General features: G+C 50.2%; 1 protein-coding gene across 3 annotated transcripts in view; it reads left to right on the top strand.

Moving 5' to 3' along the window:
- Positions 1-13,626, top strand: part of TMEM51 (transmembrane protein 51) — a 55,695-nt gene extending 42,069 nt beyond the window's left edge. For all 3 annotated transcript variants that reach the window (XM_077775687.1, XM_077775689.1, XM_077775688.1), the window contains exons 2-4: positions 6,076-6,149; positions 10,590-11,130; positions 12,480-13,626. In XM_077775687.1, the coding sequence (XP_077631813.1) occupies positions 10,790-11,130; positions 12,480-12,888 (750 nt within the window). In that variant the 5' untranslated portion in view covers positions 6,076-6,149; positions 10,590-10,789 and the 3' untranslated portion in view covers positions 12,889-13,626. The remainder of the gene's footprint in view (positions 1-6,075; positions 6,150-10,589; positions 11,131-12,479) is intronic.
- The last annotated feature ends 11,807 nt before the right edge of the window (positions 13,627-25,433 follow it).

Genomic DNA, 25,433 nt, shown 5'->3' with positions numbered 1-25,433 from the left:
TGAGGGCTCGTGGCCCCTCCCCCCATCACACAGCCCCTTGCTTCAGACTGACATCTCTTACTTCCTCCTTTGACCTTACTGCCTCCCTCGTAGAAGGACACTTGTGATTAAATCGGACCCACCTAGATGATCCCGGCTAATCTCCCCATCTCAGGATCCTTAACGTAATCACATCTGAAAAGTTCTTTTTGCCGCGTAAGTTAACAGCCACAAATTCCACAGATTAGGACCGGGATGTTTGGGGCCTCCCACATGCCTTCTCCCAAATTCAGACAGAGTGGTGAGTGGCAAATAGGCCCGAGCTGAACCCCAGATTCTTCGCCCCCGACTCCGATGGCCTTGACCTAGACTCTCACCCCCTCCGGGCCTCCGTACGCTCACCTGCCTCTATAGGCCTGGAAATGACCGCCAACACGCCTGGCGCCCTTACTCCCTTCCAGCCACCAGGCGCATGAAAACCTCTCCTGCAGTCAGTCACTCATTGATTTTCTGGCTTTTGCTGTCCCTGGAAACAGCCAGGCAGTCTCCTGCCTTGGGGCTTCTTCCCTTTGGTTCCCTCTGCCTGGAATGTCCTTCGCCCAAAGAGCCACATAGTTCCCTCCCCGGCCACCTGTCACAGCTCTGCTCATGTGTCACTCTCTCAGTGACTGCGTTCCCCGACCACCCCATTTAAAGTCCCCCCGCCCGGCACTTCCAACCACCAGCCCGCGGTCAGGTGGGGGCGTCATTTTCCCAGCCTGTCTTCCCATCCAGCACAGTATGGACTTTTCCAGAACAGGTGATTGTCTGTGAGCTTTCCGGGGACGGGGACTTCGGTCCGGGCCGTTCCTCTATCCCCAGCACACAGCAAGCCCTGGAACATGGTAATGGCCCGGTTAATGTTTTGCTGAGTGAACGAATAAATACCTGTACCCGCAAACTTTGAGCCTGTAACGCGTAAGAACCCACGAGTTCGATCCACGTCCAGCTCCCCGACCAGTGAGAAAGCTAAAGCCGTCAGAGGTGAGAGGTAGCCTCTAGGTGCCTGAAGTCGCCGGGCCGAGATGGGAACACAGCCTCGGGCCCCAAGTCCACCCTGGGAAGCCCACCGCGTGCTGGGCATGGGCGAGACTCCGAAACAGTCTGTGCGGTCCCTGAGTCAAATTCTCCCGTCTGCCTACGTTTTGCTCCAAAATGCCCCTTGGGGAGGAGAGACGAATGACTCATGTCAGCATCCAAAATGACCTGCACAAGGACATCGGCACCGTCCACGTGGTGCCCGTGTTCGCATGAGCCTGGCGGGCAGCCGGCACACTGACCGAGCGGCGAAGTGGCCGCAGCTCCCTGTCTGGGGGAGGACGTGCCGCTGGCCTCAGGCCCCGCCTGTCTTGCCCTGGGGAGTTTGGCTGAGGCTCTGTGCACATGACCACCACTTACACATGGTGAGACCTGCGGCAAGTTTCTCAACCTCTCTGTGCCTCAGTGGATTCAGCGATAGCACGGACGAAGGTGGGGGTAAGAGCACCTCGCTCATACGATGCTGGGGTGGAGTGAGTGAGCGCAGCCATGCAAAGCGCTTCGTGTGAGCCCAGCACACAGTAGCGTCCAGGAAACAGTAGCAGATAGTCCTGCTGCTGGCTGGGTGCCAGGGCCGGGTAGGGTGGTCAGCGCCTGCGCGTGGCCTTGCTCACCAGGGTGGGACGGGCCACCAGTGGTCTGGAGAAGGACCAAGGTGTCAGACTCGCTTTGAGTAGGAGCCCTATTTCCTGCCTTGCATCTCATGGGCACCAGACTCGGTCCTGGCAGGGAATCATAGCGATGTCACATTTCCCAAGAAACACTGAGGGGCGCCCGGGTGGCTCAGTTGGTTAAAGTGCCTGACTTCAGCTCAGGTCACCATCTCACAGCTTGTGAGTTCGAGCCCCGCCATCAGGCTCTGTGCTGACAGCTCAGAGCCTGGAGCCTGCTTGGGATTCTGTGTCTCCCTCTCTCTCTGCCCCCCTCCCCTCCCCGCCCAGCTCGTGCTCTGTCTCTCTCTCTCTCTCAAAAATAAATACACATTTTAAAAATTTCACCACTCCCTTCTCTTCTCACTGCAGCAAGTGCTAGGTTCTGGGAACTGTCCTCTCCCATCTCTGTGCAGTTTCTCAGACTGAACCCTCCCCACAGATCTCCCTAATCCCCTCTTACCCCCAAACTCCACCCAGGGTAAATCTACATACACCTCAAGGCCTTGCACAGCTTCTGGGTCTTCCTTCCCCACCTGCTTCAATGCTAAGGTGTCGCCCTTTCTGTAGGCTCGTTTTATGTGCCCCATTTTAGCAGTCCTACCTTGTGATTTATGGGTTTCAGAATCAGACATACCTTATACCTGCCTTTTATACTAGCTGTGCAAATTTGGACCAGTTCCTTTACCTCTCTGAGCCTCTGTGTCCTTCTATGTAAAATAGAAATAATAATTATCAGGGGACCATACACTTGATACAGACACAGGGCCTATCACAGAGTTGGTACCTGACACACGTTCACTCTTACTTACCTGATGTTGACTTCCCATCTATGAGAAAGAGTCACGTGTCTTCCTGCTGGACTGCAAAAGTATCTCACACATCCATGTGTCCCCGTGAAGCCCCTGGCACACAATAGGGACCCAGGAATTGTGGGACTCAGATCCTTCAGAAAGGCATTTTATTTTATTTTTTATTTTTTAGAAAGCCATTTTAAAAGAAAGGCACACCTGTTATCCCTCGTGCTTTGGTGATGAAATATCTCCTAGAAGAAACTGCAGCGCTCCTTTCTGTCCCCGCCCACCCTGCCCAGGGAGCCTTGTGGTGCAAGGGAAGGAGGGGCGCTTGCAAAGTCAGCTGGACTTGACCCTGAACCTTGCCAGCTGCTTAGCGCTGTGTGCCCTGGGGCGGATTTTGTAACCTCTCTGAGATTCCGGGATGGTGGGGCTCCTCTCTCCTTGAAGGTTGCTGCTGCTGGGACTTCCACTGCCCCTCCTACGGTTCTTTCTCTGCCTCGAGGATCACTTAGCCTCTTTTGCTTTACTGTCGGCTCTCTCAGGGCCCAGGCAGCCCTCCTCCCTCCCCTCTACCTGTATGACTCATTTGGCCACAGGTGCTCAGTCTACAAGAACGTGCTCTGAATGAATGGGAACCTGATGCCTTTGACCTTGGTTGGGAGGGAGGTGGCCTGACCCTCCCAGGCAGGAGGGGAGCAGCAGCAGTGGTGGCTCAGGCCCCTTCTCCTCCTGTCCCAGCTGCATGGGACCGGAACTTGGTGACAAAAGTGACTCAGGGCTGAAACTTGGCCCAGAGGGCCCCACTGAGTTCTTCCTTTGTGATGGGAATGTGGCCTGGTTCCCTGCGAATGCAGTGGGGTGGGGGTGGGGGGATCCCTTTCCCAATTATGCAGCTTGGCAGGAAGAGCTGGGGGCACAGGGAGACGGTCAAGGAGGCTCTTTGTCCTGGGAACTGGTCACACCGCCAGGCCTGAGGTCCCCTCCCGGGGAAGGCGGGACGTCTCTGGGCCAGGGGGCAAGCTTCGTGGCCGCCCACGGGTCTAGATCAGATCCTCGGTTTCTAAACCGCGTTCCAGAGAACTTCTGGGATCCTGCAGGAACGGGGCAAGGGAACGCTCCACCATCACTGGGGACCCTTGGCTCCGTTTCAGCCAGAACAGAGCCTCTTTTCCTTTTCTTTCGTTTGATTTTATTCCAGGCGTCGTCTTCATGTTGGACGCCTAGAAACTCCAGTCTAGGTGTGGGATGGACTGGGGTCTCGGCCGAGTGGGGTGCGTTCATGTCCATCTCGTGTCCAGGGCTGTGACTGCCCGCCCCCACCCCGAAATCCATGCTGCCTCTGGTTGGGCCAGGGCTGCACCTGGGAGGGAAGCCCGCGGCTGCCCAACAGGAAGGAGGCTCAGGGTCCTCACCCCTGCCGACTCCTGCCTAGAAATGCCAGGGAACGCCAACATCTCAGCCCCACCAGGGCACGTTGGTAGTCACCCCCTTGGGCCCGGACGGAAATCAGAATTAACCTGAGCACCTCCTCCATGTTGTCAGCAAATCGTCTGCGTACGGGATACTCCTGAAAGTTGCTCTGACCAATCCTCTCCCCCTCAGGGCCAACTGTGGGCTAGGAATTTCAGCAAAATGATGTGGGACATTAAACTTTTTAACTTGCCAGATATTCGTTCTATGAATAGTTATTAAGCACTGTTAGCTTCCGTAATGATAAGTTTATTTCAGGGAGCTTATAGTCCAGCGGGGGAACCAGGGAGCCAAAAAGAAAACAAAACAATACTATTATAGATTGTGATGTAACGTCATCCATCCATGGGAAGGAATGTCGTCAAGGAGGTAGCTGGGTGAAGGAGGGCTATTTTTTATAGAGCGGTTAGGGACACCCTTGCTGAGGGGATGGAATTTGAGCTAAGAGACAGAAGTAGTAAAAAGGAGCCAGACCAGGGGTACCTGGATGGCTCAGTCGGTTAAGTGCCAACTTCAGCTCAGGTCATGATCTCGCGGTTCATGGGCTCAAGCCCCGCATCGGGCTCTGTGCTGACAGCTCAGAGCCTAGAGTCTGCTTCAGATTCTGTGTCTCCCTCTCTCTCTGACCCTCCCCCGCTCGCACTCTGTGTGTGTCTCTCTCTTGAAAACAAATAAACATGAAAAAAAAAATTTTTTTTAAATAGCCAGACCAAAGAGACAGATGGCAAAGTGTTTCAGGTACTGGGAACAGCAAGTGCAAAGGCCCTGTGGCAGGAGGTGCTTGGTGTGAATGGAAAAACAGAACAGAAGCCACTGAGGGTTGGTGAGCCAAGAGAAAAGGGATGAGAGAGGCAGGAGCCAATCCAATCTGGTGGGACAAAAGAGTTTGGATTTTATGCTAAGAGTGTTGGGAAAATGTTGGTGGGCTCTTAAAATTCCTATTCAGTTCCTACTATTGCAAAATAATTCAACCAATCAAAAGGGTCTCTGTCAGATCCATGAGGTTTAAGGAGTCATGTAATAAGTAAACACCCACGTACCCTTCTCTGTCCCCTCTCTAGGCACTGTTTCTCCCTCCTCCAAGGAGGTAACTATGATCCTGAATTTTAGTTTACAACCTTTGCATTTCTTCCTCATATTACAAAAATAGCAACATGTTGTTTGGTTTTGCCTCATTCGGAACTTCCTATAGATGGAAACATGCGGGATGGCCTTCCCGTTCAGCATCACGTTTGTCAAAATGGGCAATGTCGGTGCATGTAGCTGCGGGTTATTCATTTTCATGGCCATGTAATACCCCAGTGGCTAATGCCATCCTGGCCCATCCTTCTTCCTGGCACCGGGCATCATGCGTTTCCTCCTGTTGAGCCAATCCTACATTCTTGGGATAAACCCGACGCGATTGTGATGTATGATGTAAATGTCTGCCTTTAAAACGACATCGTGGGATTCCATTTGCTGACATTTTGTTTAGGACTTTTGTGTGTGTGCACACAGATCACATTGGCCAGTCATTTTCCTCTCTTGCCTTGTCCATGTTTACTTTGGGGATCGAGTATACACCCCTCATAAAGTGACTTGGGGGAGTGTTTCCTCTGCTTCGAGCCTCCAAAGCACGTGTGTAAGATGGATAGAACCACATAAGGGTGTGGTAAATGCAGCTACCGGACTGTCTTCCTTCCGCGGCCCCCCTTTTTTGGTACAGGGCCTTGGTTTCTTTTGGGACACTTCTTGCGTGTACCCCAATCAATGCCCTCCCTCTCCCAAGAAAAAACAAAGGAAACACATACCCACTCACCCAAGAAGCACCTCAGATTGAAATGCTCACTGCTGGGACGCCTGGGTGGCTCAGTCGGTTAAATGTCCAACTTTGGCTCAGGTCATGATCTCACGGTTCCTGAGTTCGAGCCCGCGTCGGGTTCTGTGCTTACAGCTCAGAGCCTGGAGCCTGCTTCAGATTCTGTGACTCCCTCTCTCTCTGTGCCCCACACCCCCCACTCACTCTCTGTCTCTCAAAACTGAATAAGTGTTAAAAAAAATTTTTTTTAAAGAAAGAAATGCTCACTGCTTACTTAGAAAGCCGTGTTTCTGATTTTTTACAGGTGGATCCTTTACTCAAGATTTTAGCATGAAGAATTGTTTCCCAGACTGCCCTGAGTGCCCCAGGTAACAACAGGTACGTGCTTCCCTTACCTGCTTAACAACTTTTCTTGAACACCCAGGTATAGGATCACTCACTTATCCCATAGGCCCCCCTTGACCATGAGCCATGATGGGTCCAGTCAGAGGTGAGTCTCACTGAGCTGGGACCCTATGCTGCCCACCAAGGCTGCCCTGATTTAGGGACGTGTTGGAAACTATGTGCTCCAAATCCTCCAAGCACAAAATTAGCTTCTTTCCATATTTTTGAAAGGGAAAGAACATCATGCTAAATATAACGTGGGCCAACGAGCCAGAAACAACATCAATAGCCAGCAGCTGCAGCTCTGGGGTTTCCGCATCCTCCGGACGACCCACCAGGGTCCTGGGCTGCAGAGGGAGGGCGGAACCCACGAGCGATGTGAAGCGACCATCGGCCACGACCCCCAAACACAAAAACCTTTATTTTATTTGTTTTTTCTAAGAGCAACACAGGCACATTTCTGTTTCCAATTCTTACTCTCCCAGGAAGAAAAAGACAATAAAAATCGTTTGAATCCCACCACACACACACACACACACACACACACACACACATACACACACACACAACTAAAACCACCGAGGTATGCATAATTTGAGTGTTTTGAAATTTAATGTAAGACATTAAATAGTGTTTCTCAACCTTTTTCCCCCAATGTTGTCCCCTAAAGAGTCTTTTTAGACATTGTCTTTGTAATGCCTCCACCCTATGAAATTTTAATGTGTCTATTTATGTATTACGGAGGGCCCCAAGCCATTATAATATCCAAGACTGTTTTGCACCATCCCCAAGAACCAATCTTTGCCCCCCTTTGTGGGTGGTCTCGCCCCACTGAGAACGCAAGCTTTACATGATATTAAATAACAAATCTTTTTATAAGAACCTACACTTGTGCTGGTCACACACAGTTCTTGGTGCTTTATATATCTTGACTTGTTCACTTATCAAAACTCTCCTGGGGCACCTGGGTGGCTCAGTTGGTTAAGCGTCCAACTTCGGCTCAGGTCATGATCTCAGTTTGTGAGTGCAAGCCCCGCGTTGGGCCCTGTGCTGACAGCTCAGAGCCTGGAGGTTGCTTCAGATTCTGTGTCTCCCTCTCTCTCTGCCTTTCCCCCACTCATACTCTGTCTCTCTGTCTCTCAAAAATTAATAAACATTGGGGGCACCTGGGTGGCTCAGTTGGTTAAGCGTCCAACTTTGGCTCAGGTCATGATCTCACTGTTCGTGGGTTTGAGCCCCGTGTCAAGCTCTGTGCTGACAGCCAGCTCAGAGCGTGGCGCCTGTTTCAGATTCTGTATCCCCTCTCTCTCTGACCCTCCCCTGCTCACGCTGTCTCTGTCTCTCAGAAATAAATAAAACATTGTAAAATAAATAAATAAACAAACATTGAAAAAGTTAAAAAAAAAAAACCACCTATGAAGTGAGTACTAGAAAGCTTTTATTTCCGCTTTACAGTTGTGGATACTGAGGCACAGCCAGGTTAAGTACCCTGCCCAGAGTCACACAGCTAGGAAAGTAGAGTGAGGATCCACGCTGATTCCAAAATTCACGATTAACCACCAAGCTAAGTCGCCTTGCAACAACACAGTCCGATTGTAACCCATTCAAAATACAGAAATGGAGTAAACGCTATACTCCCCAAGCCCTCTCCCTTCTCAGAAGCAGTCATTGCTGAATTTGGAAAGTGTCCCTCCTCTGAGATTTTTACTAACGTGTTAATATATATGAAAATACTTTATCTCTTTGTGTTAACATAAGGAGGATCGTCCAGGCTTCTTTCCTGTGTGTTCATATATACACGGCTATGGATAGAATTTTTTTAATTATAATCTCACTGCACATACCGTTTTCTTTAACCTTGTTTGACTTTAAAATGTATCATTAGCTGGCTGGAAACTATAATTTAATAAACACACATACTGTATTTTATTTACCCAGATGCAGATTATTGGCTATTTAAGTAGTGTCTAGTTTCCCAATCCTACAAAGCTACGATGACTATTCTCGCCCCGTACATAATTCTTAGAAGTTGGAATTACAGAGCCAAACGGTATAAGCATTTTTGAAACGTTTGATCCCTAAATACCATCCAGAAAAATGGTAGGAAATGGCTTATCCCAATCCCATTATACATACTGGGTATTATTGCCTGTTTTCAACCACTGACAATTGGACGGGCTCAAGTGTATGAATCCTGACCTTTTCATCTCTGTCGGCGGCGCTTACCTGAGGCTTGTTTTACTCATGCGACAGGATAAAGCCAAAGCTGGAGTTGAGAGAGCAGGGAAGGTGGAATGTTGAGGTGGCCCCGATCACTGGTTCAGAAAACACACTGCCAGCCCTCCAGGTACAAGCCTACCTGCCGGGCCCTCCAGCAGGTGCTCAGTAATGGGCTTTTTCATCTCCTGCTTCCCGCACCAGCCTCAGGCTGCACCTCTGCACCCAGAGCCCTCCCCTGCTGGCGCTGTCTCAGATCCATATGGCAGAACCGCCAGTCTCCTCCTCCTTTCCTTTGCTGGCTGTGAGTGCTATTGGAAGAAACAAACACCCTTGTGTATACTTTTCACTGATCCCACTGCCACTGGCTGCAGCGGGATGGGGTCCTTGTTCAGTGCCCTGCATGCACACGCATACATGTCCGTGCACCAGGGTGTATGCATATGTGCATACGCACAAATACATGTAGGATAGCACGAACAGGGTGCAGACCCTATTGTGTGTAGTGGGACTTCTCACTCATGGAGACTTTCCATATAGGACACACACCTACCAAATTATGGCATCTACACTTTCTTCCCACTTTGCTGTTTTTCCTTGTAGACTTTTTCCTGCTGTCCCAGAAGCCCCACTAGCCCTTAACTTGCTCACTGGTGTTTCTCCAGTGCCTACCACTGCTTAGCAGATGTGCAAGAAATATTTGTTGAGTGCAAAAAAGAATAGACCCCAAGCCAATAAAGGAGATTATCCCAAATATTTTTAGAGTATTTTTTTTTAACAAAGTGGCCAGTTTCAGATTTGAGCCCGTTGTTTGATGAGAAAATATCTCTGCAGGAATAGATTTCAAGTGGCCTGGTTAGCCGTCCTTCTGGAAAGATTGGAAAGAATGCAGAATTGAACACAGGGCCTTGCCCATCCAAACATCTGTCAAGTTTTACTGTTCTACAAAGGTTGCTATCCCGGGAATAGCCCGGAACGGTGCTGCTCGCTGGTCCATCTGGTCCCTGAGAGTGTTCTGAGCTAAACCTTCAGGGGCCTTGCGTGTCTGACTCACTCTCCCAGCCAACAAATGGTCATGGAACCCCAGGACGGGGGGCTGCTCCCTTTAGCGCAGGGTCTCTGAGATGCTTCAGGGGAAGAGGGTATCTCATGCAGCCGGGCATGGCAGCTACGATGAGGAAGGGGCAGAAGCTTGCCCCTTTAAGAAAAGCAAAACCCCGGGGGTTCCTGGGTGGCGCAGTTAGATAAGCTTCCGACTTCGGCTCAGGTCATGATCTCACAGTTTGTGGGTTCGAGCCCCGCGTCGGGCTCTGTGCTGACAGCTAGCTCAGAGCCTGGAGCCTGTTTCGGATTCCGTGTCTCCCTCTCTCTCTCCCCTCCTGCACATGTGCTCTCTCTCTCTCTCTCTCTCTCAAAAATAAAATAAACATTTAAAAAAAGAAAAACAAAACTCCATATGGCTGAAGGGAGGCTAGCCTCAGAGCATGGCTTCGGGTGGCCTCTGCATTTCATTCAGTGAATCGGCAGACATGTTTGCAGTCCCTGCCACGTCCTTGGTGCGAAGATGAAGGGAGCCTGGCCACAGCAGTTGCGGGGGCTTGTGGGAGCCCCCGGAGAGGGGCAGCTGAGCAGGGGTGACCAGACAGCTGCAGAGAGGCTAGAGGGGGTGGCGGAGAAGGGTGGGGGGAGAGAGTGGGGGCCGGGGTGGGGGGGAGAGGGAGTCACAGGCGTGATTCTAGGAGCCTGGGCTTCCTGCTGCAGGAAACGGGGAGCCATTGAGGGTGGTGACCAGACCGTAGGCTGTGTGGACTGGGACATTTCACTGACGGATGCCCCGCACCCAGGCGACCTGGGTACCGCTGACTGACCCCAGCTGTGCATCCCGTCCTTCTCGCTCCCCGCTGGACCCAGTGAGAGCTCAGATTTCACTGCACTTCATTAAATTCCACAAAATGTTTTAAGGACCCGGAGCTCTGACCTTTCTGGTCTCCTGCATGGAAAGGTCTGGCTTTTCCTTTTTGGGTGGGGTGGGCGGACCAGCCCTCCTCCCGCAGGCGCGCAGAGGGAGCCGAGCGCAGCCCGTGATGCATCTGGAAGGCATCAGAGGCGAGGCCGGGCCAGAGCCCTGGCTCCGTCCGGCGTGGTAGCTGCTTGGGCGCACGGAGCGTCTCGGATCCGAACTCACCTTCCTCTCTCCTCTCTGCGCTTTCCTTCCAGATCTCTCGGCCACAGCCAATCCCACGGGATGCCTCGAACTTTCTCGACGCCCTCCCTTGAGAGCTCAGCCGCTGTTGCCTCAGTGGGGCCCTAGGGACTTTGTTCAGCGCGTTGAGCGGGTGTTTGTTGCTCTTTGCCACCGCTGCCCTTCTCTCTCATTCTCCCTCCTCTGAGCCGGGCCTCGCCCTGCCCCCACTGGCATGATGGCCCAGTCGAAGGCCAACGGCTCCCACTACGCGCTGACCGCCATCGGCCTGGGGATGCTGGTTCTCGGGGTCATCATGGCCATGTGGAACCTGGTGCCCGGCTTCAGCGCCGCCGAGAAGCCCACCGCTCAGGGGAACAAGACCGAGATCGGCAGCGGGATCCTCAAGAGCAAGACCTTCTCGGTGGCCTACGTGCTGGTCGGGGCTGGGGTGATGCTGCTGCTGCTCTCCATCTGCCTGAGCATCCGGGACAAGAGAAAGCGGCGGCAGAGCGAGGAGATGGCCCACATCCAACACCAGGCGGGGGCCGAGCAGCAAGCCCCGGAGGAAGACAGGTGAGGACCGGCTCGCACCCCCCAGACCGGGGCGTGGTGGGGTGGTGGGGGGGGACACACGTGGGCACGCTCCCAGGGCTCACTGAAGACCCCGTTTTAGCCTAGGAGACTCTACCCTCCCACTTCCCCCCACTAAGGCTCCGTACAGCCATTTATAATTGCCCAAATACACTTCTACCCCAGAGCGTCCCAAATAACGCAGTACAAACGGGTCACAGATGTACCAAGATTTTGACAGCCGCGGGGAAGCCGCACGGGGCCTGGGTGGCCCAAGCCCCACCAGACATACTGCCCGTGCATTTACCCTGGCGCGCTGCGGTGTGTGCCTTGGACCAGAGATGCCACAAACGCATTCGAGAGACGAGCGCTGAGCTGGGGAACAGCTGTTAAAGGCTGAGGTCCCGACTATAGAAAGAGCCCTTACAAACAAACGTGAAAGATGAACACACTGGTAGGAAAATGGACAAAGGATACAAGCAAGCGTCCCATTCATGTTTAGTCAACCTCATTAGGCACAAAACGAAAACACAAAGTAGATGTCATTATTCTTTGCCTATCGGAATGGTGAAGGCAGGCAGCGCCCGGGGTTGGGGAGCTGTAGGGAAATGGGGGTGGCCACTGACCCCACCTTTCTGAGGGGAGTTTCACAGTAAGAGGAGGTATTGGAGATGTGTGGATGAACCTGTCCCTTCTGTCTCTGAGGGATGATCCTTGGAAGATAGTCACACAGCACAAAGGAGTCCGTACCCATCTGTTTAGCAGAGCATTGCCGAGAAGAGCAAAACCTGAGAACCGACCTAACTATCCGTCATTCAGGCTGCATTATGACACGCCCATTCAGTGGCATTCTGCACGCAGCCGCCATTGATCTACAGTGGCTAACGTGGGACCATAAATGTACCACATCGAGAAAAGGAGGTTATAACAGCACCTTTGGTGAGGTCCTAGCCGCATCGAATGTCACGGCTCTGGGATGACCGGAGTCCGGAAAAGCCCACGGCACAGTGAGAGTGTGGTGTCCAGTTGCTGTTCTCCCACTTCCTAAATTTATGACCGAGTCACATAACCTTGATGTATCCTCTTCCCCGTCCACAAAATGGGTATAATGACGGTACTTAACTCACAGCGTTGTTAGGAAGATGTAACCGGTGGGTATGCGTTAAAGTACCTAGAACAGCACCCGACTCCTAGCAAACAGTTGAAGTGGCAGCTTTTGTTACTCCTGGGTTGATCCCAAGGCTCTGGAGGAGGACCCAGGGCTGACCCGGGATGGGGAGCTCGCCTACTTTGATTTTCAGTGGCATGAATGCGTGCTAACCCTCTCCATGTTGCTGTTTGTTACCCCGCAGCCAGGAGGAGGAGGAGGACGCCTCCTCAAGGTACTACGTCCCCAGCTACGAGGAAGTGATGAACACAGAGTACTCAGAAGCGCAGGACCTGGACCAGAACCCGAGGATGAGCGTCTCTCTCCCCTCCTATGAGTCCTTGACGGGGCTTGACGAGTCGAGCCCCACAGCAGCCAGGGCCAGCACAGAGACCAGCCCGGGGAACCCGCCAGACAGGCAGAACTCCAAGTTGGCCAAACGCCTGAAGCCGCTGAAAGTCCGAAGGATTAAATCAGAAAAGCTTCACCTCAAAGACTTCAGGATCAACCTCCCGGACAAAAATGTCCCTCCTCCCTCCATCGAGCCTTTGACTCCCCCGCCACAGTACGACGAAGTCCCGGAGAAGCCTTCGGACGCCCGGCCGCCTGACTGACGGCCCCACTCGGTGTGGCCCTCCGGTGGCTCACCCTCCACACCACGGACCCCCAGGGAAGCCACTTCAGCTGCCGTTGAGAAGCAGAGGGGCCAGATGCACAGAGATCGATGTGGCTGGGGGTGGGGGGCCGGGGGTCCTGGGACCAGGGGATGACTGGTGTCCACAGAACCTCACGTAGCAGGTGCATCTGAACGAGCTGCCGCCTCGGACCTCGGGATGTGGACCCGTTGGGGGCGGGGAGCCGCCACGTAGACACCTTCCCTGTGGTTCTTCCCGACTCAGAGCTGTTGGCGACAACGCTTCTCTTTCCGATCAGGAGAGGGACCCCTAGCAGCTGGATTAGGTCGTGATTTTTGTTTTGCTTCCACTAGGACTGTTTTCTTTCAAAGAGAAAATGAGTTATGCCTTTGCTTTCCTCACCGGAGTCCTGAGCTGTGGCCAGGAGATGTGACTCAGCCTTATAGAAAGGACACGGGCCCGTTTCGTGAATGAAGAGAAGAGGCTGAATGATTGGGGGAGGGGGAGGGGAGGAGCGAGGCACAGGTGGGGCTGTCTCGAGCCCCCGAAGCCATCAGCTCTCTGAGGGTCCAGGGCCCGGGGATGCATAAGACCAGAGTCTTTCCTGGCTAACTTTCCTAGTCTCGCCTGTGTAAGGGCAAAAAAGGGAAGCATGCTGTGAAACTCTGTTCCTTCTAAAGTGCCGTGCAACTAAGCTTTTTATAATAAAATATTTTATATGGAGAACGCTCAGGCGCTGAATTCCTGCAGTAGCTGTTCCAACGCTGACTTGCTTAGAGAGAAACACTGCTCATCATAGAACTGCTAATATGCACACAACACTTCGTACTACCAGGCGCCGTGCTAAGTATTTCACGTACGTTATCCCATTTCCTCTGTACCCTGGCGTCCCTATCACTTTGTAGGTTAACTCACAGGGACCTTTTTAAAGTGCCCAATGTCCCATCGCTAGCAAGTAGCAGTTGGAACCCAAGCGACTGGCTCCAGTGCTGAGTTCTTTAAACGCTGTACTGTGCCACTCAGTGTAAAGAGCTTTTTCAGACTTTGAATGAGGACCTGTGCTTCCCAAGAGCTGGGGCTGCCCCGTCAACCCACACGGCTGACAGAACATTGTGGCTGTCTAGACAGCAGCCCCTATCTATCTAAGCCCCTTCCCACGCCCCCCTCCTGAGGCCCGGCCCGGATGGAGCCGCTGGGCTGTACACTCTCACAGGCCGGGTGAGCGTGTCCTCACGGAGAGGGCCAAGTGCCTACCTGTGAAGCCCAGGAAAGCAGTTCAACGAATAGGAATGTCCATAGGGGCTGCAGACTGCTGAGGCCAAACAGTGGAGAGGAACAGCGCCGTCTGGGGTCATGGTCTTGACCGTGGAGTGGGCGCCTGGGAAGACACGCCTGAGCCCAGAGGCGCCTTCCTGGTATTGTGAGCCTGAAGTGGGGTCTGCCTGGCTAGGACAAGAATGAATTCTGCATGTTCCAAGGGTAAATTCTGAGGCCCTGGGGGTTTCCTAAAAGCCCCTAAGTAAGGAAGAGGCAGCAGATAGGAAGTGAATCACCTCATCTTGGGATTAGCAAGAGGGCCTAAATCCTAACCTTTCACTTTCCTGTTCTAAGGGCCCTCTTGGTGGCTAAGACAACAGAGGCCCGGCCTGGTCCCAGCCCCCTGCTGAGCCAGACTGGGGCTCTCCTCGTATTCGTGGGCTGGACCTCTTCTTCCCTTACACTTTACGCTTCCTCTTGAGAGGAAGACAAAGAAAAGGAGAGCAGCAAATGAGCTAAGCAAGGGCTTTCTATTAGGGCCCTCAATCTGGGCCCTGGTAGATTATCAGGCAGGGCACCTGCCCGGCCTAGACCCTCCTGGGGGGGTGGGGCGGTGGGGGGGAGAAAGCTCTGGGGCTTGTGATGCGCTGACTGGTGACGCAGAAAGGTATCAGCACCTGATTCTGAGGATCTGAGAACGTAACCTCACAAGGTTAAGTTTTTGCAGGTGTGATCAAACTAAGGCTTTGGAGATGAGGAGGTTATCCTGGACATCTGGGTGAACCCGAAATGCCATCCTCAAGGGCACTCACAAATGAGAGACGGGGGACATTGCACAGGGAGGAGGAGGCCGTGTGAGCACGGAGGCAGAGATGAGCCTCCATAGGCCGCCAGCAGCCATCGGAGCTGGAGGAGGTGAGGGTATTCTGCCCCAGGCATCCAAGGTTGCTGCCACTTTGTGGCCTGGCTGAGGCTGGCTTTAGGCCACCACGTCTGTGGGCATTTGTTACCCATCACATGTAACATGTAGAGCGTAGGTTCACCTCTGTCTACAAAGAAGGCGGAGGGAATATTATCTGGGAACATTGGCTATTGGGTAGAGACCTGAACAGTACTAGACAGGTGAAAAATTACCCACAAAATTAAGTGGGGACCACCTTCACCTCAAAATGCCCCTAGGCACACACTCATCCTGTTTGCTCATGGGTCCAGACCTATCAGGGCTCTCTTGTGAGTATTTTAAAAAAAAAAAAAAAAAAGGGAGGGGGCGCGCCTGGGTGGCTCAGTCGGTTGAGTGTCTGACTATGGCTCAGGTCGTGATCCTGCAGTTCGTGGGTTCAAGCCCCCCGTTGGGCTCTGTGTTGACAGCTCAGAGCCTGGAGCCTGTCTTCAGATTCTGTCTCTCCCTCTCTGTCTCTGTCCCTCCCCTGCTCACACTGTCTCTCTCAAAAAATAAATAAAAAACATTTTTAGAAAAGCTAAAAAAAAAAAAAAGTTAAAAACCAGATTAAAGTTCCCAGCCCTTTCCTCGTCATCCTCTTTCTATTCTTAAATATAAAAGGACAGAGATATGGGAGAAAATTCAAGAAGCCACACACTTGTTCTTGGGCCTAAAAAAGCCCCAGGGGCCAAGAAAGAGCAGAGCCAATTCCCACCTAGCCTCCCACCCAAAAGGAGGACTCTCAGCAGCCATGTTGGTGACCCGTCAGCACCAGTCTCTCAGGCCACAGTTGATTGGACCTGGGGTATGTGTCCACCTGACCCAGGAGAACCAATCAGAAGCTGAGCTGTGCTAGATACTTTTCTTCCAGGAAGTGGTTGGTCCTGCAATGGATGGAGAGGCTGTTGGGTGATGGGGTGTCAGGGATTTGGGAGCCATTTAGGGGCCATCGTGATGGGCCACAGGTGGTAAAGCAAGGGAAGCAGGAAGAGGCAGACTTGAACAATAAGATCGCAGAGATAGGGGCGCCTGGGTGGCTCAGTCAGTTAAGCGTCTGACTTCAGCTCAGGTCATGATCTCGTGGTTCATGAGTTGGAGCCCCACATCGGACTCTGTGCTGACAGCTTGGAGCCTGGAGCCTGCTTCAGACAGATTCTGTGTCTCCTTCTCTCTCTCTCTCTCTCTCTCTCTCTCTGCCCCTCCCCTGCTTGTGCTTGCGCGCGCGCTCTCTCTCTCTCAAAAATAAATAAATAAGCATTAAAAGAAAAGATCTCAGAGATAGCTGTCTTCTTATGACTTTTTTTCCCTTGGTCCTTGTCCCTTGGGAAGCCCAGGCCAGCCCTTGGGTTTCTTTCATTAAAGATGCCGTGATCTCCCAATAAATTCCCTCTTTGAGCTCTGAGCCTAAATTTAGCCAAAGTCCTTGAAGGCAGACACTGCCTTTGCATCGTAGACAGTGCCAGGTACATAGTGGACACTCCGCCTATGCTCCATTTTTATTTTTACTTTTCTCAGATGGGCTACAGCTCTGACCAAGGTGAGCCGCAAGCAGATACTTGAGCCCAAAGGTTGCTCTCTCCCTCAGTTCACCAGACAGCAACTCCCATCATGGACAGTGCACAAGTCAGTCCATTCTGTTTGCTTCCCAGCCTAATACCAGCTTGCCAAGTACATTCAGCACTGAGTGGCTCACACTAAGAAAGTGAATGCCAGGAGGGCCATGGTCACCAGGATTTAGAGCCCCTCTCCCCTGGTGATGCCTCAAGCTCTCCCCCCGGATTCTAATCAGTGGAAGCAAATAAAAAAGTCCCTGATTAAATTCACTTGGGAATCCACAAATGAGATCAAGGCTATTCATTCCACACAGTTTTACTCAGCATCTATTATGGGCCACATGCTAGGGATAAGCTGCAGACACACAGACCAAGACCCTGCTGACACAGAGGCTATGTTCTGGGCGGAAGGGGACAGATGATGAACAAATAAATGAATATGAGCTGTAATGTCAGAAAATGAGAAGCCCTGTGCAGAAAGATGGATAGAGGATCACCCATCTGAAGACAGGAAAGGTCTCTGGGGAAGTAACATTGAAGACAAGTGGGGAATGAGCCACACGAATATCTGAGTGCAGAGAATTCTAGAAAGTCTCTCACGTGCTTATGCATGTTATGAATCTCCAAGCAGATGCTGCAGGACATAGCATTCCCCAAACCAGTGTGACTGCAAGACCATTTTCCCCCTACAAAGCCCCTTCCATGGTCAGCTTGCATGGAATATGCCATTGGGAATGGCGATTGAGCCAAACCCAATAATCCTGCAGGGGGAGAGTCAGACCCAGAGTGCACAAGAGACGTGTCCAAAGTCCTTGGCTCATTGACAAAGCTGTCCATTAGCTTCCTTGTTGTGCAGCTCTCAGATCAAAGCTCGCCAGTGAGGGAGCGCCCCCGGGGAAGATCAGCAAGATGGCCCAGCACCTGACACCTCAGGGGAGAACCGAACTGCACACAGGAGGAAGGCAGTCAGATGGATGCCATGCCGATAGAAACCAATGAACCCCCAGGCTAGCGTGTGACCAAACATCCTCAGCTCCCAGTGGCCCTGTTAGACATTCAGGCCAACGCCAGGACTGTACCTTTTCCACCTTAGATCAATGATCCTCCGCCAAGATTAACTTTGCTCCCCAGGGGCCAGTTGGAACGTTACAATGGTTGGATTGGGTACGGAGGCTATTACCTCCAACAAAGAGTTATCCTGCCCCAAATGTCAATAGTGCCAAGGGTGACAAATCCTGCCATAGAGGAAGAAAGACCCATTTTCTTGGGCAGTGGGGACTCTGAGGATAGAACCTGGCCATCCAATGTCAGCTCCATCAAAAAGCAAGAAACAGTCATCCTTGGGGCACCTGGGTGGCTCAGTCGGTTAAGCATCCAACTCCTGCTCAGGTCATGATCTCACGGTTCGTGAGTTCAAGCCCCGCGTCGGGCTCTCTACTGCCATGTCAGAGTCCACTTCGGATCCTCTGTCTCCCTCTCTCTGCCCTTCCCCCCTCTCAAAAATAAATAAACATTTTTGGGGCGCCTGGGTGGCTTAGTCGGTTAAGCGTCCGACTTTCGCTTAGGTCATGATCTCGCGGTTCGTGGGTTTGAGCCCCGCCTCGGGCTCTGTGCTGACTGCCAGCTCAGAGCCTGGAGCCTGTTTCAGTCTGTGACTCCCTCTCTCTCTGACCCTTCCCTGCTCACGCTGTCTCTCTCTCTCTCTCCTAGAAATAAATAAAACATTAAAAAAAAATTTAAAAAAAATAAATAAACATTTTTAAAAATGCCTTTAAAGAAAAAAAGAAACAGTCATCCTTGGAGATCAGCCTAAGTTTGGTATTTACCATTTTCCTTTAAAAAACTGTCCCTTTTACATAAAAAGAGACTGTTTTTCTATCCCTTCCCAATCCAGAACTATAAATCTAATTCTCTACGGCACGATATAAACAGGCGTCTCCTCCTTTCCTCCATCTCCAGTCCCTACCCTGTGCATTAAAACTCCGCACTGGAATTTATTAACTGTAATTTAAAGGATGTGGGAAAGATAATAGTCAATAGTATTTACAAACTCAAATAGATTTTTTTTAAGTTTAGGTTACTTAAAAGCATACTAATGAAAGATATATAACAAAATAAAGCAGCTACAATATAATTTGAGAAGCAGAAGTTGTGGCATGATCTTTTCTGAGCTGAAGCCTTCTCAGAAAAACCCAATATCAATAACACAGCATGCTTCTCAGGGATCGCAGGGCTCAGTAGCATATAAAATGTGAGAGACGCATAGAAACTTTAAACCTGAGAACATTCCTAATATTTCTGTTCAGATGTCTTATTTTAGAAAGCATCTTGGCGATTTTGTCCAGTCTAGAAAAATCATTAGCATCCACGTTAACAAATCACAAAAGAGAGGAAGATAATGTAACAATGTGGTAGCAACTATGATAAACTATAAACATGTGTTTATAAGGGAAAGGGTGTGAATACTTGAAAAAGGCAAGAGAATAAATGCATCGGCCTAACCTAAAATTGAAAAACTGAGCCAATAAGATAAAATAAAATAAAATGCTGCATTTTTGCTTCTGAAGAATTAGTTGTCTTTTTAAAAATCAGATACAACCTACTAGCCCACAAACTGACTTTCAGTTAGTAAAGGGCATGCCATTCTTGCATTTGCTCACAGTACTTTCATTTCAGCACCAAGTAGGTTATTTTAAATCAGTACAGATGCAGCAGGAAAGGAGATACGGGAGAAGCCATGAGCAGAAGAATGCAGTCGTTTTCATGATTTTTAAAGATAATGCTCAGCTTATTGAAAACATCCATTCAATCGATCGAAATGGTAAAGAAACGGGACCAAAAGAGCTGATTGCTCTTTGGGATAAAATTTGATTTTGATGTTTATTTCCCAAGGTAAGGGGGAAAAAGAATCAAGGCACAAAGTTTTCCTATTTGCCTGAAAGCAGTAAAAGTTGTCCATTAATCTTCCCTTGGGCCATTAATAGAACAGTCTCCAGGGGCAAAGTAGGAGCCAGAAATAAGACTGAAGGGGAAACGTAAGAGAACATCAAATGGCTATGCTCTGTGGATATGCTAAGAACAGACTGTCCACCATTCCATTTCGTGTATGCTTGAGTTCTCAGATGTGTACATTTTTGTACCTCCTTTCGTTGAATAAACATTGGATGAAAAGTCATATGACTCTATCTCTATGAATTGCTTCAAGTCAGGGGTTCTCAGCTCTGGTATATTGGCACTTGGGGCTGGATGACATTGACATTGGGGGGGGGGGTGCTCTCCAGTGCGTCATAAGATGTTTAGCAACATCCCTGGCCTCTCTTAACTAGATGCCAGTAGCGCCTCTCCCATGTGTGACAATTAAAAATACCTCCAGATGTGTCACAAGTCCCCTGGGCTGCAAAATATCCCTGACTGGGAACCACAGCTTGAAGTCTAGTGGGGGAAATGCAGTATGGGGGATTGGAAAAATATTATCACTCGGGGGGCAGTTTCTATGTTTGTGAAATGAAGATGTTCACAACTGCATTGGGCCACAAGACTGGGAGAGCCCAATGAGTAAACTATATGTGAAAATGCTGTAGAAAGTAGAGTTTAGAACAAGAACAGAGCTCATCTTGTCCAACGTCCTTGTATAGGGAAGGAAAGCTAAGACAAAGATGTCTGCCTAAAGATGACCCCAGTGCAACACAAACATGGGGTTATACTTAAATATTGTGTGGTTTCTACCTGGAAAGACAGAAGACACGGAGCCCATCTCAGTGGACCCCTGAGATGGCGTTGGTGATTAACAAACCAAATAATTACTTTAACAGGCTGCAATGCATCTACAGATGTTTGAATCAAAGATTCTTAATGAGGTGCACCTGCATGGCTCAGCTGGTTAAGACTCCAACCTTGATTTTGGCTCAGGCCGTTATCTCGAGGTTCATGGGTTTGTGCCCTGCATCAGGCTTTGCATGGAGCCTGCTTGGGATCCTCTCTCTCTTCCTCTCTCTCTCTGCCCCTCCCCCACTTCTGCATGTGCATGCTTGCGCACGCTCTCTCTCTCTCTCTCAATAAATAAATAAATTTAAACTTTAAGAAAAAAGATTCCTAATGATATTTTTAAAACTTCATCAAGGTCACCTGGGTGGCTCAGTTGGTTAAGCATCCAACTTCAGCTCAGGTCATGATCTCATGGTTCATGAGTTCGAGCCCACGTCAGGCTCTGTGCTGACAGCTTGGAGCCTGGAGCCTGTTTCAGACAGATTCTGTGTCTCCTCTCTCTGCCCTTCCCCTGTCCATGCTCTGTCTCTGTCTCTCAAAAATAAATAAATGTTTAAAAAAATTAAAGCCTCATCACTTTAGCGATTGCTTCTGACTTTGAATATTGTACATAAAAGGAAAGAGATCACGACCTGAGCCGAAGTTGGATGCAGTCCCTGAGTTCGAGCCCCACATGGGGCTCTGTGGTCTCAGCTTGGAGCCCGCTTTGACTGTCCCTCTCTCTCCTTCTCCCACTCAGGCACTCTCTCTCTCAAAAATTAATACACATTAAAAAAATAATTAATTAAACCAGAAAAAATCCAAAAGGAAGAAAAAAAGAAATGAGAGAAGATTGAGAAAATATTGAAGCTGGATCATGGGTACATGAAGTTCACTGCCTTGTATTCTGTCTACTTTTGTGTCTGTTTCAAAACTCCCATAGTAAAAACAATTTTTTGATGTCAGCAGTCCCAAAGGAACCTGCAAGCATACCACACAGGTAGAGTGAGCCACAACCACAGAGTGAGCAAATCAGTAAACGCCTCTACCAATCTGGGAAGTTAACAGGCGCCAGCAATGGGAGGTTAAGGCTTCGCCTTTTGCCAAGTCTCAGATGCCCAGCTCAAGCCAGCCCCCTCAGAGCTGCTGTACACCCTGGCCAAGGGAAGGCTTTAACATTTTTTTTTTCCTGTACTGCCGGAAAAGGGAGCCTGTGAGATCACCCATCTGTTTTCCATGTGGGTCTGGAGGGAAAATTTAATTATGGCCACAGTAATAATAAAGAGGACTGTCACCCTGAGAATCTGTGACTACCTGGGTCTGGGGCTCAGATTTAGACTCTGTGTGTTCAGTGGGGAAATTCCAAGCCGAGGAAGTAAATGCAAGTGGTCCCAGGTTATTAGTGTCCCTAGAATCCAGCAGAAAGAAATAAAAAGCTTCCCTAAGGAAAGCAGCCAGGAATCAGAGCCCTCGGGATTCCCACAGGCTAACTTCAATCAGAAATGAGATCCAGATCAAATCACTACACATCTGAGAAACAAGCCAATATGTCTTTTATTATTTTTTTAATTTGTATTTTACCATTTTTATTATTTGCCAGAAGCAAATAATAGATGGAGACCCCTACCCACCCACGCCAAGGACTTCAGACCCTGGAATTACCAGATGCAGTTTCTAAAATCACCATGTATCAAATCTTTTTTTAAGTTTATTTTATTTATTTGGAGAGAGCAAGAGTGCAAGCGGGGGGGGGGGGCAGGCACAGAGAGAGAGAGGGAGAGAGAGAATCCCAAGCAGGCTTTGTGCTGTCAGCGCAGAGCCGGTGCGGGGGCTCCGGCTCGTGAACGGTGAGATCAGGGCCAGAGTCAGATGCTTAACCCACTGAGCCACCCAAGCGCTCCTTAAATCTTTTTTATTTTTTTTTTAATTTTTTTTAATGTTTTATTTATTTCTAGGAGAGAGAGAGAGACAGTGTGAGCAGGAGAGGGTCAGAGAGAGAGGGAGACACAGACTCTGAAACAGTCTCCAGGCTCTGAGCTGGCAGTCAGCACAGAGCCCGACGCGGGGCTCGAACCCGCGAACCGCGAGATCATGACCTAAGCGAAAGTCGGACGCTTAACCGACTAAGCCACCCAGGCGCCCCCTTAAATCTTTTTTAAAAGAGGGATTTACACACGAGCAAAGAACGATACTACCAAAAACGGCAGGCATTTGTCCTTGGAGTTTATGGGAGCACAGGGAGAGCTATCTGACCCCTGTGCTTTTGACGACTCCATTCTGGTGGGAGAAACAGATTTATGTACAGAATCAAATTATGCTGGGGATAAAAGCTAAAGTGCTCCCAGAGGCCAGAGAGGAAATGTGAGCAGCACAGTGGGCAGGGAGAGCACAGGCCATGTCTAAAGAGAGCAGTCCCTCCTCAGCCCCACACACAGCTGATCTATGTGTAAGCCTACGCCCAGGTTCCCATTTTCCAAGAAAAGCATTAAAAAAGATTTTAATGCAAATTAAAATGATCCCTCAGGGCGCCGAGGCGTCTCAGTCAGTTGAGTCACACTCTTGATTTCAGCTCAGGTACTGATCTCACAGTTTGTCAGTTTGAGCTCCGCGTCGGGCTCTGCACTGACAGCACAGAGCCTGCTTGGGGTTCTCTCTCTCCCTCTCTCTCTGCGCACCCCCCTTGCTTGTCCCCTCTCCTCTCTCAATAAATAAATAAACGTTAAATTAAGATGGTCCGTACACATTGGCCGCCATGACGGACACCTGAAGTTTTTGTCAGCCACTATCTCTCTTCTCAAATACTATGTTGGGGGGCTCCTGGGGGGCTCAGTCGGTTGAGTGATTTAAGCTCAGGTCGTGATCTCATGACTCATGAGTTTGAGCCCCACATCGGGCTCTGTGCTGACAGCTTAGAGTCGGCTTGGGATCCTCTGTCTCCCTCTCTCTCTGTCCCTCCCCCACTCGCACTCTGTCTCTCTTTCTCAAAAATAAAATAAACACTTAAAATTTTAAAAATAAAAAAAAATACTATGTTGGAGCACCTGGGTGGCTCAGTTGGTTAAGCATCCGACTCAGGCCATGACCTCACAGTTCATGAGTTCAAACCCCATGTTGGGCTCTGCACTAACAGCACAGAGGCTGTTTGAGATTCTCTCTCTTCTCTCTTGCTGCCTGTCCCCCCTCAAAGTAAAGAAATAAACATTTAAAAATAATAATAAAATAAAATACTATGGTGTTATGATCTACACCTGCCTCCATCCACTCTCTCAAGCTGGTATGGACCCCCATGCTCAGCCAGTCAGAGCAGAGCAGTCTCCTGGCCTCAGTGATTGGCTCAGGAATGGGTCTGTTCCCCAGTCATAGAAAATGAGAAGCAGTGAGGCCTTTGGGGGAAACTTAGGGAAAAGACTCTCATTCTTCCCCATGGGATTCAAAGCTAGGAAGATGCAAGGACTAGAGCTATGGCAGCCCTTTTGTGACCGTAATACAGAGATTCTGTCCGAGGTCAGATCCACATAGCTGAAAGCATTGCTGAGAGCTGGTCAGAGGCCAGGGCTTGGTGATGTCATTTGGGCCTGAATCCAGATGTTCTTGCTAGAGTTTTCATTTATGGCAACGAATGAATTAGCTTTCATGATGAAGCCAGTTGGAATCAGTTTCTCTGTCACTCCACGGAAGAAGGCCAGGCCCTTCAGCAACTACTTAGACGTATTTAACACACTATGAAAGCCAAACAATCATATTTGAGAGCTACCATGGGCCTTCAGTGTCCAGTCTCAGCACCTGGCCTCCCTCCTCCTCTGTACAACCATACTCAGCTCCCCCGATCTCTGCTCTGCCAGCCTCTCCTCTGTTCCCAATGCCTCTTCCTCCCACACAATCTTCTCTCCCCGCTCTGCCACCTGGAATCCTAACCATCCTTCAAGACTCAGGTAAAATGCTCCCTTTTTCTTAAAAGAGGCTTTCCTGGGCCTTCCCCACTCCAAGTCCCACCCCACAGCACAAGAATGAATGTACCTCCCTCTCTCCCTAGGCCCCTCTGGCATCCTCTGGAGCACTCAGTCCTTCTGCCGAGGATCCTCATTACCCAGCAACATTCCTGACCCCTTCCTTCTTGACGGTGATCCAAATTCAGACCCAGATTAGAAGGGATGATCTTTGAGACTTAAATTTCAAAAAACAATCCGTTCTCAGGAGAAGTCAAAAACCACCGTGAAAGACGAGGCCTTCGGCGAGGGATCGGAAAGAAAGAACAGTTGTTCTGGGGAAGAGAGAGGGTCTATGTTGAGAGCCGTGAGGAAGGCGGAAAAGCCGGATGTTATCTGGACCCAATGAAATGATTCAGAGGAAACCCGAGAAGAAATGTCTAGAAGGGCACGAGGTTGATCTGCTCTCGGAAAGGAAGATGAAAAGCATGTGATGGGAATGACCCAAAACAGAAAACAGGAGCACTGTTTAGATGATAAAAGAACTCAGACAGCCGCAAGATGCTGCGAAACCTCCAGAAAATGAGGGAGAGGATGACCAACGATGAGGTCATCTCACACTAGACAAACCGAGAGGCTTGCTGAAAAGGTTGAACTCCTGCCGGCTTTGGCAGAAGGAAACTGGGGCTCCTGGAATTTGCTGTGGGCCCCAAGAGGCCAGGCAGCAGCGAGGCTCGTCCACCCGAAGTCACCGTGGGTCAAAAGTCAAAGCCGGCAAGGTGTCAGTTTGCAGGCCCTCCAAGCAAGCCCTATCTCTCTTCTCGCTTCTAAACTCTGTCCTTCCCCAGGACCAGCTGTTGTGAGCTGTGATCAAATAACCAAGCCAGACTGGACCCAATCACAGCTGACTGTTAGCCTTTGCTGGGAAGACTCTGGTTAAGGCTCTGGGCCCTCTTCCCAGAAAAATGTGTGGGGCTCAGATACATCAAAGTTTCCTCCCGATTTCAGGAGTTCACACCCTCCCCAAGACCTATTTCTTGAACAACAGTTTCTAAACCTATTTATTGAACTAAAAAAAAAAAAAAAAAAAAAAAGAAGGGGGGG

The sequence above is a fragment of the Crocuta crocuta genome, unplaced genomic scaffold (genome assembly GCF_008692635.1).
Source record: "Crocuta crocuta isolate KB4526 unplaced genomic scaffold, BGI_CrCroc_1.0 scaffold127, whole genome shotgun sequence".
In the NCBI taxonomy this organism is placed as follows: Eukaryota; Metazoa; Chordata; class Mammalia; order Carnivora; family Hyaenidae; genus Crocuta; species Crocuta crocuta.
This window is presented reverse-complemented; position numbering and strand designations above follow the sequence as displayed.